The sequence below is a fragment of the Meriones unguiculatus genome, chromosome 2 (assembly GCF_030254825.1).
Source record: "Meriones unguiculatus strain TT.TT164.6M chromosome 2, Bangor_MerUng_6.1, whole genome shotgun sequence".
In the NCBI taxonomy this organism is placed as follows: domain Eukaryota; kingdom Metazoa; phylum Chordata; class Mammalia; order Rodentia; family Muridae; genus Meriones; species Meriones unguiculatus.
Genome location: NC_083350.1, coordinates 162621377 through 162636061, shown reverse-complemented (window position 1 = coordinate 162636061; position 14685 = coordinate 162621377). Strand labels below are relative to the sequence as shown.

Genomic DNA, 14685 nt, shown 5'->3' with positions numbered 1-14685 from the left:
TTGATTTTGTATCTTCTTTATTCATAATGCTCTAATCTTACTTTTAGCCTTAACTTTCTCTTATGAGGTTTTATTTGTGTTAAACCTTAGTTATGGTTCTAACTCATTTTTTTCTGATGCTTTTCCTGGTACTATTGAGAATGCATTCTCAAAACTAATACAATTGTCTTACTTTTTCATCTTTAAACAGTACAAGCGACATCTAGTGTATTTTTTATCTTGAGTATTTGATGTTTGAATATTCTTTACCTAGTTTTCAGAGTATTCTCTTTTTCATTCTTGAGAAAACTTGACTGATATATAAGCAAAACTAAACCTAGTAAATAAATATAGGATTGGCTACACTATAATATTACATTGTGAGATATGTGTATTGTACAGTGCAAGTTTAAATAAAAAATGTTAAGATTTTCTGAATTAAAATATAAACTTCAGTATAAGTCTAATCAAAAGAAAAGGGGGTAATAGTTTCTTTGTTTCTTGAAGTATGGCAAAAAGATTCTGAAATTAATCTGGAAGAGTTAATAAAATTGCATGTTTATGCCATGGTATTATGCATTCACGAGATTAGCAACTATTTAATCACCAACTCAAGAGCTGTGTCTATCATTCGGAAACATTACGTGATTGTTCACCCTCATGTATGGAAAAATCTTGCAGCAGATTTTATCTGTGTGCATGACAGTGTTACTGAAGAAGCATTCCTCTGTGTTTTCATTAGCCTGCCTCACAGGTTTCTTTCCTGATCTGGGTGCTCATATCAGGGCTGCAATTCTTTGCTTGATGTCTTACCAACATAACCTTTTAAAATGCAGAAGAAAATCAATTTCTGCAAATACCTATACTATAAATAATTCATTCATAACCTCTTAACGTCTTTGAAATGGTTTTCAGTTATGCCAGAGTATGATGGAGCACACCTGTAATCCCAGCATTCAGGAGGCACAGGCAGGTGAATCTTGAATTCAAGGCCAGCCTGATCTACAGAGGGAGTTCCAGGACATCCAAGGGTACACAAAGAAACCCCTGTCTTAAACAACAAAATAATAGCAGCAACAAAGAAAATACACACACTCTCACATGATTTTACATTAGAGACTTTTGCATGTATGTGTATGTGTTTTACTAAGTGTATTTCCACTGCTATTTAGAATTTGATAATTTTATTCTATGGAAGACTTCATATTAACTTTTGTGCAGTTGGAATTGACCTTTTAAAAATATTTATATTCCCTATACCCTGTGTATATGTATGTGTGTGTGTGTGTGTGTGTGTGTGTGTACCTGTATGCACACCCCATTTTATGACACATTGTAGGTATAGAGGACAGCTTGCAGAAGTTGGCTATCTCCTTCTCTTATATGAATTCCAGGGATCAAATTCAGGTTATCAGACTTGTTGTCAAGCACCTTTATATACTGAGTCATCATATTGCCCCAAATTTGACATTTAAAAAATATTTTTCTTTTCATCCATTTCAATTAGCATATGGACAGTTCCTGCTTATAAAGATGAATATGTTTCAGACTTAGTTTTTATTAGTATAAATTAATATTTATCTACAAAAAATTAAGCAAGAGGTTTTAAAATAATTAATAATAAAGGTACATATACTCTAATATCTTGTGGTACACTAAAGGATAATAAAGGATATATCTTTCTGAAGTAATTACTTGACAACTTTCATATGTAAAAAATTACAATTATCTGTGTGTGTATAATTTTACAATAATTTAAATATTCCACTAATTTAAATATTTCAGACATTTCCTTAATGAAACTCCAAAAGTACTTAAAATGAATTTCTATTTTTAAGGACAATAGTAATTTTTAAGGTGATAACAGGATTTTTTTCTTGTATGTTGCTTGAGAGCTAGCAGTGAATGGACAGTTGGAAATGTTTATGAAACATTTTTGATGGCTTTAAGAAATTGGTTGAACCTTCAGCAAAGTGGCTGGATAAAAAATTAACTCAAAAACATCAGAAGCCCTCCTATATACCCAAGACAGAAGGGCCGAGAAAGAAATTAGGGAAACAACACCCTTCACGATAGCCACTAATAACGTAAAGTACCTTGGGGTGACTCTAACCAAGTAGGTGAAAGACTTGTTTAAAAAAAAAACTTCCAAGTCTCTGAAGAAAGAAATTGAAGAAGACATCAGAAGATGGAAAGATCGCCCGTGCTCATGGATCAGTAGGATTAACATTGTGAAAATGGCCATTCTGCCAAAAGCAATCTACAGATTCAATGCAATTCTACTAAAATACCAACACAATTCTTTACAGACCTTGAAAGAAAAATTCTCAACTTCATATGGAGAAACAAAAAACCCAGAATTTCCAAAACGATCCTGTACAACAACAGATCATCTGGAGGTATCTCCATCCCTGATGTCAAGCTGTACTACGGAGCAATAGTGATAAAAAATGCATTATATTGGCATAGAAACAGAAAGGTGGATCAATGGAATTGAACAGAAGACCCAGAAATAAACTCACACACATATGAATACTTGATTTTTGACAAAGAAACCAAAACCATTCAATGGAAAAAAAGACGGCATCTTCAACAAATGGTGCTGGTCCAACTGGATGTCTACATGCCGAAAAATGAAAATAGATCCATATTTATCACCCTGCACAAAACGAAAGTCCAAATAGATCAAAGACCTCGATATAAAACCAGATACACTAAATCGGTTAGAAGAAAAAGTGAGGAAGAGCCTGGAACTCATTAGCACAGGAGACAACTTCCTGAATAGAACACCATCAGCACAGGCTCTAAGAGCAACAGTCAATAAATGGGACCTCATGAAACTGTAAAGCAAAGGACACTGTTGTCAGAACAAAACGACAGCCTACAGATTGGGAAAGGATCTTCACCAACCCTGCATCTGACAGAGGGCTGATATCCAGAATATATGAAGAACTAAAGAAGTTAAACAGCAAAAATTCAAGTAATCCAATTAAGAAATGGGGTACAGAGCTAAACAGAGAATTCTCTATAGAAGAATATAGAATGGCAGAGAAACACCTAAAGAGATGCTCAACATCCTTAGCCATCACAGAGATGCAAATCAAAATGACCCTGAGATTTCACCTTATACCCATCAGAATGGCTAAGATCAAAAACTCAAGTGACAACACATGCTGGAGAGGTTGTGAAGAAAGGGGAACCCTCCTCCATTGCTGGTGGGAATGTAAACTTGTACAACCACTATGGAAATCAATTTGGCACTTTCTCAGACAATCAGGAATACTGCTTCCTCAAGATCCAGCTATATCACTCCTAGGCATATATCCAAAAGATGCTCAAGTACACAACTAGGACATTTGCTCAACCATGTTTGTAGCAGCTTTATTCGTAATAGCCAGAACCTGGAAACAACCCAGATGTCCATCAACAAAGGAATGGATACAAAATTGTGGTACTTTTACACAATGGAATACTACGCCACAATTAAAAACAAGGAAATCATGAAATATGCAGGCAAATGGTGGGATCTAGAAAAGATCATCCTGAGTGAGGTATCCCAGGAGCAGAAAGACACACATAGTATATACTCACTTATAAGTGGGTACTAGACCTGTAAAATAGGATAAACATACTAAAATATGTACACTAAAGAAGATAAACAAGAAAGAGGACCAGGGTTAAGATGATCAGTCCTTACCCAGAAAGACAAAGGGGATCGTCATTAGAAGTAGGAGAAAACAAACAATAGGACAGGATCCTACCACAGAGGGCATCTGAAAGACTACCTAGCAGTGTATCAAAGCAGATGCTGAGACTAATAACCAAACCTTTGGCAGAGTGCAGGGAATCATATGAAAGAAGGGGGAGTTAGTATGACCTAGAGGGAACAGGAGCTTCACAAGGACCAAATATATCAGGGCACAGGGGTCTTCTATGAGACTGTGTTGTAGGTGACTATTAGTATTTACTATTGATTTATATTCTGGTAATGCTGCTGTTAATCCTAAGCAGCTGTACAAACAAATCAACACACAGACACTGGGTTTATTTAATTAACCTAGAACACAATGCTGGGCAATAGCTACTCCCTCCTAAACCTTCAAGCCCTCATAGTTTCCTAACATTTAGATTTCCCACGTTGTACTTGCTTTTAGTGATATCTTAGGTTCAGTCCATCTCTCCACCTAGTTCCAAGATCCCTCCTCCAGCTTTCTCTCCAAGCTCTTCTCTTGCCCCTTCTACTTCCACTCATTTCCTGCCCTCTAGCTCCTCCTCTCTTTCCTGTTCTTTGGCTCCTCCCAGCTCAAAATTGTGTCTAGTTGCTTTATTTGGAAGTTTACACCAAGTTGAGACAGGATGCTTAGAATGAGTATCACAATGCAATATCTGGATTGAAACCAGAGTTCGGGGAGGGGGGAGAAATCAGCATTTGAATGAACAAGGGTAAGGTGTATACATTTCAAAAGAACATTATACAGGACCCTACTACAGAGGGCATCTGAAAGACTACCCAACAGTGTATCAAAGCAGATGCTGAGACTAATAACCAAACCTTCGGGAGAGTGCAGGGAATCATATGAAAGAAGGGGGGGGGGGGGGTTAGTATGACCTAGACGGAACAGGAGCTCCACAAGGACCAAATATATTAGGGCACAGGGGTCTTCTGTGAGACTGTTTTTCCAACAAAAGACCATGCATGACTATAACCTAAAACCCCTGTTCGGATGTGTAGCCCATGGTAGCTCAGTATCCAAGTGGGTTCCCTAGTATGGCAGACAAGGATTATTTCTGACATGAATTCAGTGACTGGCTCATTGATCTCCAACTTTTAACCCCCAAGGGAGGAGCACCCTTGCTAGGCCACAGATAAGGACATTGCAGCCAGTCCTGAAGATTCCTGATAGGCTAGGGTCAGATGGAAGGGGAGGAGGACCTCCCCTATCAGTGGACTTGGAGGAGGGCAGGGAGGAGATGAGGGTGGGAGGGGCTACGGCTGGGATACAGGTAAATAGCCTGTGATTAAAATAAAATAAAATCCACAAGGACCAAATATATCTGGGCACAGGGGCCTTTTCTGAGACTGACACTCCACCAAGGACCATGTATGGCTATAACCAGGAACCTCTGCTAAGATGTAGCCTGTGGTAGCTCAATTTCCCATAGTAAGGGGAACAGGGACTATTTCTGACAGGAACTCAATGGCAGGCTCTTTGACCTCCCCACCCCGCAAGGGAGGAACAGTCCTGCTAGGCCACAGAGGAGAACTATGCAGCCAGTCCTGAAGATACCTGATAAAACAAGGTCAGATGAAAGGGTCCTCCCCCAATCAGTGGATTTGGAAAGGGGCAGGGAGGAGATGAGGGAGGGAGGGTGGGATTGGGAGGGAATAAGGGAGTGGGATACAGAGTTAATAAAATGTAACTAATAATAAAAAATAAAATTAAATTTAAAATAAAATAAAAAGAAATTGGTTGAGTTATTCTCTTTTGGCGTAAGGTTTTCTTTAGTTTTTTTCTTTATTAATTACACTTTATTCACTTTGTATCTCCCTGTGGTTCCCTCCCTCATCCCATCCCAATCCCTCCCTTCCTCTACCCTCTGCATGCATGCCCCTCCCCAAGTCCACTGGTAGGGGAGGACTTCTTTTCCTTCCTTCTGATCCTACTCAATTAGGTCTCATCAGGAGTGGCTGCATTGTCTTCTTCTGTGACCTGGTAATGCTGCTTTCCCCTCAGGGGGAGGTAATTAAAGAGCAGGCCAATCAGTTCATGTCAGAAATAGTCCCTGTTCCTATTACAATGGAACCCACTTGGATACTGAACTGCCATGGGCTACATCTGTGCAGGGGTCTTAGGTTATCTCCATGCATAGTCCTTGGTTGGAATAGCAGTCTCAGGAAAGACCCATGTGCTCAGATTTTCTGGTTCTGTTGCTCTCCTTGTGGAGTTCCTGTCCTCTCCAGATCTTACTGTTTCCCACTTCTTTCCTAAGATTCCCTGCACTCTGCCCAAAGGTTGCCCATAAGTCTCAGCATCTACATTGATAGTCTGCAGGGCAGAGCTTTTCAGCGGTCCTCTGTGTCAGGCTCCTGACTTGTTCCCTTTTTTTCTCCTTCTTCTGATGTCCATCCTCTTTGCCTTTCTGGATAGGAATTGAGCATTTTAGCAAAAGTCCTCCCTCTTGATTAGTTTCTTTAGGTGTACAGATTTTAGTAGGTTTATCCTATATTATATGTCTATATGAGTGAGTATATACCATGTGCATCTTTCTGGGATAGCTCACTCAGGATTATCTTTTCCAGTTCCCACCATTTACCTGCAAATTTCATGATTTCCTTGTTTTTTATTGCTGACTAATATTCCATTGTGTAGATATATCACAATTTGTGCATCCATTTCTTCACTGAGGGGCATCTGGGCTGTTTCTAGTTTCTGGCTATTACAAATAAGGCTACTACAAACATGGTTGAGCAAATGTCCTTATTGTGTACTTGAGAATCTTTTGGATATATGCCTAGGACTGGTATAGCTGGATCTTGAGGAAGATTCAAGATCTATTTCTAGTTGTCTGAGAAAGTGCCAGATTGCTTTCCAGAGTGGTTGTACAAGTTTACATTCCCACCAGCAGTGGAGGAGGATTCCCCTTTCTCCACAACCTCTCAGGCATGTGTTGTCTCTTGAGTTTTTGATCTTAGCCATTCTGATGGGTGTGAGGTGAAATCTTAGGGTCGTTTTGATTTGCATTTCCCTGATGGCTAATGAGGTTGAGCATTTCTTTAAGTGTTTCTCTGCCATTCAATATTCCTCTGCAGAGAATTCTCTGTTTAGCTCTGTACCCCATTTTTTAATTGGATTACTTAATTTTTTGCTGTTTAAATTCAATCGAATAGAAGACCCTGACATAAATCCATCCACTTATGGACACCTGATTTTTGACAAAGATGTCAAATCCATTCAGTGGAAAAAAGACAGCATCTTCAACAAATGGTGCTGGTCTAACTGATAGATCCATACTTATCATCCTGCACAAAACTAAAGTCCAAGTGGATCAAAGACCTCATCATAAAAACAGACACAGTAAACTGCTTAGAAGAAAAAGTGGGGAATGCCTTTGAGCTCATTGGCACAGGAGACAACTTCCTGAACAGAACTCCAAGAGCACAGGCTCTAAGAGCAACAATCAATAAATGGGACCTCATGAAACTGAAAAGCTTCTGTAAAGCAAAGGACACCGTCATCAAAACAAAGCGACTGCCTACAGATTGGAAAAGAATCTTCACCAACCCTTTATCTGACAGAGGACTCATATCCAGTATATATATATAGAACTAAAGTTAAACAGCAAAAATTCGAGTTATTCTCTTAAAGATTGTTTTAGAATAACATCAGACAGGTTTGTTTTTTGATTTTTTTTTTTAAGAAATGGGGTTTTGATGTGTGCTGAAATGGCGGGTGCATATGGATGCTGTATCTGAGCTGATTTATGCTGTGCATGTGTAGATATACCCATGGACTTTCATTTGCTTCTTACCTGCACAGGACACCTTTAAATCAGACCGATTTCTTTCGTTACAGAAACACCTGCTACATTTCCAGACACTGTAAAGGAGAAGGAAACACCAGCCCCTGGTGAAGATATTCAGCTGGAGAGTTCAGTTCCTCACACAGATTCTGGAATGGTAGAAGAGCAAGTAGCTAGCATCCTGGATGGGGCAGAGCTAGAGACTGCTGCAGGTCCTGATGCAATGAGTGAACTTTTATCCACTTTGTCATCTGAAGTAAAGAAGTCACAGGAGAGCTTGACTGAGCATCCCAGTGAAATCCTGAAACCTGCGCCATCCATATCTAGCATTAGTCAAACCAAAGGCATTAATGTCAAGGAGATACTGAAAAGTCTTGTGGCTGCTCCGGTTGAGATTGCCGAATGTGGCCCTGAGCCTATTCCATACCCGGACCCAGCACTGAAGAGAGAAGCGCAAGCTATTCTTCCGATGCAGTTTCATTCCTTTGACAGGTACGTTCCAACCTCCTTACCCACGGTGTTCCGGGCATAGACGGAACATTAAGCTGTTAGTTTACAGAGCATCATGAGGCTCTCAAGAACTTCTCACTTATGATTAAGAAGACTGCCAAAGTGTAGCCCACAGGATGGAGGCTGGGATGAGGCATTGTGTGGTAAGTTGCACTTCGCACTAGGAATGGTGAACACAGCACCAGGTAGGGATCTACCACTGAAGGTGGGTCACACACTGGGGAACCTGCTTTCTCTTTTGCTTTAAAGGTTCTCTCTTTGAAATGGATAACTCTCTCCGAGTCTTTTCTGACACTATAAAATAGTGTCATATTATTATACATTTTAAACACTTCGTTGAAATAGTCTCATTTAATTTTAATTTTTGATTGATATTAATTGAAAAATACAAAAAAAGGTTTGTGATTGTTTTCCTGAAATTTCTGTCATCAGTATAAAACATTTTGCCAGATATTTGAAAATAAATATTTTTGCACAGCTTTTTTTTTTTTTTTTTTTTTTTTTTTACTTAGAACCTGGCCCATATATCTACATTTTAATATAAAAATCATTCAAAATATTTGGAAGCAACTGATTCCTTTTTCCATTTCACTACATATACAATTAAGTATATCACAATAAAATGTTACAGATATAAAAAATTATTTTATTTAATATTTTACAATTTAAATCAAGTGTAGCAGCAGAACGTTACTGCAAGTGGGCACTCATTGCCAGCAAGAATGCTTGAGTATTGGTTTACTGTACAGTTTAAATTACATTTGTGTGTTGATACTCACACTAAGCTAGGTACAGGTTTACTGTATGAATTAACTGTTTGTTTGAAACATATCCTCATACCAAGAATTTGTGTGTGAAAGAGATGAGTGAAAAGTAAGTGCTTTCATCTTTAGTGATAAAGCTTTATTGATAAAGATTTAGTTTAGGAATCAGTGTTTCTTAAAGCAAAATTACCAAGATCAATATGTAGGCAAAACAGAATAAGTAATGTTTATTTATTACTGAGTGGATATATAACAATTTTCAGAACTAACCATTATATAAAGATGACTATTAAAAGTTTCTAAGATGTGGGAAATTATAAGACTGAAATGCAGAAAATACTTTTCTTAAAGTTTGGATTAAATAGTTGTTGACTATTTAATAGTTTAATATTTTTCACATGGTGATTGTTCCTTCTGGCATTTCACATCACATCTCTATTTCACATATTCGAGTTACCTTTGCAGGCTGTGAGTGCATTGACGCCGATGGGTTTGTGTCAGTCTGTGCCTTCTTCTCTCTGCACATAAGACTATCAGTGTCTATATACTAAACATCACAAATTCATAAAGTGGTTGAAGTTGTCCAATTGAATTTTAAATTATATCTTTACATTTTGTCAAAATACAAATCAAATTAATAAGTCTAGACGATTACTGAGATTTATAGAGGATTTGGTATAATCATGCAAAATGTTTTTGTGTTGATTTGGATTTTTTTATTCAGATATTTTCATTACAGCTTACAGCTGTCACCTGAATGGCCACTTTTCTTAGCTAGAGCATTTATACTTTCCAGAATGTTGTTTTGAAACAATAGGACTTTTTATTTGTTCCTGGTAGCATTTGTGCAAAATGCAGTAGGAGTGGAATCATTATTCTAAATTGTTAACTGGAATGAAATGGAAGAGTACAAAGCATGTTTTTCATGTTTTTATTCTTTTAGGAAGAGTCTTCGTGTAGTTAATATATGCAGTAGCTCAAGTCCTAGCAAATGTAAATGATGAGGTGATATTGATGAAAGGACGGGATTGAGGTCTCAGGGGCACTGATGACGGATTGAACAGAAGCGGCCTTGCACTGCACGTAACTCAAGTCTGTCGTCTTCACTGCTCAAAGCAGTAATGGGAGGTGGCAGTCTGAAATGAGTCGCCACGGCAAGGAGTATTATTTTTGAAATGCTTTCACACAAATCACTAGGCCCTGCATACAACTTAGTTTCATGCTTTAATGTCATCAGGAGGCACAAATTGGTGTGTCTAATTGTTTGCCACCTGCCAGCAAAATGAGCTGCCAGCCAGCCAGACGGGTTTGATTGTCTGTCAGCCAGTGAATAGATTGAGAGTGACAACATCAAAAATTTAACTTCAAACTCTGAAGCTTTGAGGAGCTTTTCAGAGACATCATCCCCATAAGAACTCCTGGACTGCTGCATTTTCAATTATATTTCCAGTATATTGCTGATGTTTACCTTGTCTGTCTGAAGGTAGTTATGTGGTGTATAAAAATATTTCTGAAACGGTAAAGTCTGAAATCCAAGTTATGACATTTCTTTTAACAATAGATTGAATTCCTGGAAAAATGGGATCCAAGATGACAGACAGCCTTTAGGATGAAAGTCTAGAAATCTCCAAATGTCAAACAGAATGGCCACAAGGCTTATTCTACACATACAGTATTTTGATTTTGCTTTTAGTTGAAATAGCAGTAAACTCAGTTGCTCAATCATTTAACTAGCTCTGTGCAGTTGCACTAGAAATCATTGGTGATATTTTTGTTAACTAATTTCTTATTGGTCTGTTGCAGTTATTGCAGCAATATGTTTCTTATGACTACTCTAGACTCTAGGTTTGGAAATGATTTGCATAAAAGCTGTAGAGACTAGAGTTCTGCTCACGCAACTACATTAGCTGTTTTTTCCCACTTAAGAGACCTAACAGACTAGGATCAGAAGGAAGAAAAAGAAACCCTCCCCTACCAGTGGACTTGGGGAGGGGAGTCTGTGGAGAAGGGGGAGGAAGGGAAGAATTGGGAGGGGAGGAGGGAGGGAACTAGTAAATAAAGTATAATTTAAAAAAGACAAAAAAAGATGAAATAAAAAATTTTAGTATTTTAAAGTTCATAACTTTTAACACGTAAATAGCAACATCAAATTTATAAATGCTTAGGTGTAATAAAACAACCTTATTTTAGAATTTGCTATTTCTTCAAAATGTATGTGGTATTCTTTATATAGGTGTTTTTATCTGCATGTACAGTAAGTGTTGGTTCCTTTTGTTTCTTTGTGGTGTCTGTGAAGATTTAAAAATGTGTCTTTGATTACACTGAATTACCAAAGGCTGTATCTTCCAAACCACAGTGTGTGTAGAGATTGCACAGGATTTTTTATTATTGAGTGAAAACATTTATGGTGGTTTTGTTTTCTAACAGCAAAACTTAGTATTGTTCTCTGAAAACTGACACCACGAGTTGCAAAATTCTCTACCAGCACTTCATCTTTGGTATATATACCAGTAGACTATGTTTTTTTAGTTATTTAAGTCAGGCTGGCAATAACTTCATCATTGTTAGCTTTTTGCCAAATCTGCCAGTAAAGTTCTGGCCCCACCTGCCCCACTATTTTTTAGCTAACATTAAACTGTATTACACATGCTTAGCTTGGAAAGATAATAATAAAGAAAATATGGTTGTTGGAACATTTTTATTGTTACTTTTTTTTAGAAATTGTAAACCTGGGATATTATAGAAAGCTTGTAATTGTTTTACTTCCATGACTAGCAGAAACTAGAATGTTCAAAATTATATAGTATATATATGTCATCTTTTCTTGTTTTACATACCTGTTTTGTATTCAGATTACTAGATTTGATGTAGTCAAGCAAATTAAAAATATGTTTTGCCTCCAACATGTTTTCTTTTCTAAAACAGGACATTCTTGAAATAAAATATGAGTTAAAATAAATAAAGCTAAATAAACAGTTTACGTAGATTTTCTGTTTTAACAAAGCATAAGCTTAGTGTAGGTATATCCTCACATCATTAGATTTTTAACACGGGCTTCAGTGATAAAAATAAAATATGAAGATGCAATAAAGAAATTTTTTAAATTTTATTTTATTAATTACACTTTATTCACTTTGTATCCCTGCATAAGCCCCTCCCTCCTCCCCTCCCGTAATAAAGAAATTTTAACAAATAGATCTTACTTCTTTAAACATAGAACTAAGATTTTTTTTTAAGGTATAATCATTTGTGCTGGTAATGTTTTCCTACTCTTTCTGTTTGCTTAAGGATCTATTTTGATTGTATCATTTAAAAGAAAAAAGTAAATATATTGAAAATCAGTTATAAACCTGCCAGCTCTTCCAAGTCAAATGTTGCGTTCTAATTTCTGGTTTTCTCCTGGCTAGAATGGCCTGGGTGTGATGGAGTTTTGACTGGGTGTATTCTGTGGTTCCTTCACCTACCCTGGCATCTACAGAGACAGATTAAGTGAATTAAATAATGAATCCTTTTTAAGTGGTGCATTTATGAAGTATGATTTTTTAACACTTTCCTGGTATTCTACACTATTTTATCAAGTATAGAAGCATAATAGATCAAGTGTTAGATCAATAACTTTGTGATATCTCATGAAATTCAGTAAACGGTTACAATTCCTGAAATAGTTAGCACATTTTTTCCACTCAGGTTTTTTTGTTGTTGTTGTTGTTTGTTTGTTTTTGTTTTTTGTTTTGTTTGTTTGTGTTTTTTTTTTTACATAAGCCTTTTTGGACAAAGGGTGATAGTCTGGAAATGAATAAATCTGGCTATTAATAATTGACCTCTATGTAGCCCATTCTTGTTGTTTCCTCCCACTGTCCTCTTTGTTTTTGGGTATCTTCTACTGAATGAAATTTTTGCATATTTTTTTTGCCAGAGACATTTTCTATTTTATTAATTTCTTTCTTTAACAGTTTCCTAGATTTATATAGTGTATTCTGATTACTCTCATCACCTGTCCTCCTTTACCTCACTCCCATCCCTGATAACCACTCACTCCTTACCTGTCCCTTTCCCAGATTTTGACTTTTGATTTTTTTGTGACCTACTTAGTTTACCCAGACCATCTGTGAGGGCATTGCAACTGCAGGCTGTGATTTCCCTGCTTCTTGAATCTGTTGATGGCAAATAATTAAGCAGTGAAGAGTAGGCTTGGCTCTGTCCTCCACCTGTGCCCGCTGAGCATCAGCTCATTTTTATGCGGTCATCATAGTTGTTGAGAATTGGTGATTGCTATGGCTTTGTCACAGCCCTTATTCCTGTCTTCTGCTTCTATGTTCTTTCTATTTCATTGTCCTCACTTTTCCCTGAGCCCTGGAGAGGCTGTTATATATGTCTTCCTAAGAGCTGATCATTCATCTAGTGTTTATTCTTAGCACCCTGACCATCATGAGTCTGCATTTACTGTCAGCCCCTGGAAATAGTCTCCTTTGATTAAAGCTGAGAGGAGTATTTGTCTGCATATAAACATAAATATTTAAAAGGTACTTTGATATTGCTCCAACTTAGCTAAACAATTGTATTTCATTTTCCATCCAGGGCCTGTTACTTGCTATAGTAACCAGGCATGGATCCCCTTGTGTGGAGAGGAAATCAGATTTGATCAGAGAACGTTACTTACCCTTAGAGCAGTAGTGTCACTTTTGCGCTAGTGAGCACATCTTGCCTGGCTGGGTCATCTCATGGTTAGCAGTGTTCACAGGCAGGTAATACCATCAACGCTTTTTCTCACTTAGCAGTTTTAATAGCACTTACCAGTACCGTAAAAGTTACCCAGCAAAGAGGAAGCTTTCAGCAACAGCTCAGGAAGCTTTCATCTTCCAGCTCAGTTCCAGCTTGATGTTTCTCCATCGTGCAGCCAGTGTATGTGATATACACTGTGATAGGCTCTTATCAGTTAGTTCTTGTGAGCAACCAAGAGGAATGGCAAGTGCCTGTATTATTTTCAAAATCCTTGGATACACGAATGAGGAAGAATATTGACATGTTTTTCTGAGCATCAGTTACTTCTCTCAGGACGTATAACCTGATTCCATTTCCTAGCTTTTGTGAATACAGCAACAGTGATAGAGTAAACATCTCTTTAGAAGAATATTGAGTCTTTGGGATATATACCCAGGAATAGAATAGCTGAGACATATAACATATAGGTTTTTGAGGAATCTTCATACTTGTGTTTGTACCAGTGTGCACTCTTGCTGATAGTGAATAATGGTTTCTTTACCCTCACATCCACACTAGCATTTGTTCTCATTTGATTTCTTGGCAATAGCCATTCTGAATAGGATGAGGCGGAATATCAAGGTAGTTTTAGTCTGTATTCCTATGACTGCTAATGATGTCGAACACCTTTTAAAACTTTTTCATCATTTGTAGTTCTTTTGAGAATTCATTGTTTTATATGTAGACCAATTTCTTCATTGGTCATTTTTCTTTTCTATTTTTTACAAAAAAAATTTAATTCTGTAGTCTATTATTTATCTTCTGATTGCTGTATAGCTGGCAATCTTTGTTCATTCAAAATAACAAATGAGGGGCTGGAGAGGTGGCTCAGAGGTTAAGAGTGCTGGTTGTTCTTCAAAAGGTCCTGAGTTCTATTCCCAGCAACCACATGGTGGCTCACGACCATCTTTAACAAGATCTGGTTCCCTCTTTTGGCCTGCATGCACACATGCAGGCAGAATACTGTATACATAACAAATAAATAGATCTTTAAAAAAATAACAAATGACCCCAATAGAATCTTTAAACTTCCCTGTGAAACTTCATAAGCCAGGCCTTATCATCTGCATTGCCCTTTAGGTTCTTATCTTCCAAGCTCCTACAGAACACCCACTGAGGTCTCAATACTCAGGCTTTTTCAGCCAATGTT

The 14685-nt window shown here is 37.4% G+C and overlaps 1 protein-coding gene across 2 annotated transcripts in view; it reads left to right on the top strand.

Moving 5' to 3' along the window:
- The window catches only part of Nbea (neurobeachin), a 525499-nt gene that overhangs the window by 188194 nt on the left and 322620 nt on the right, over window positions 1-14685 (top strand). For both annotated transcript variants that reach the window (XM_060378339.1, XM_060378338.1), the window contains exon 30: window positions 7554-7992. In XM_060378339.1, coding sequence (XP_060234322.1) covers window positions 7554-7992 — 439 coding nt within the window. The remainder of the gene's footprint in view (window positions 1-7553; window positions 7993-14685) is intronic.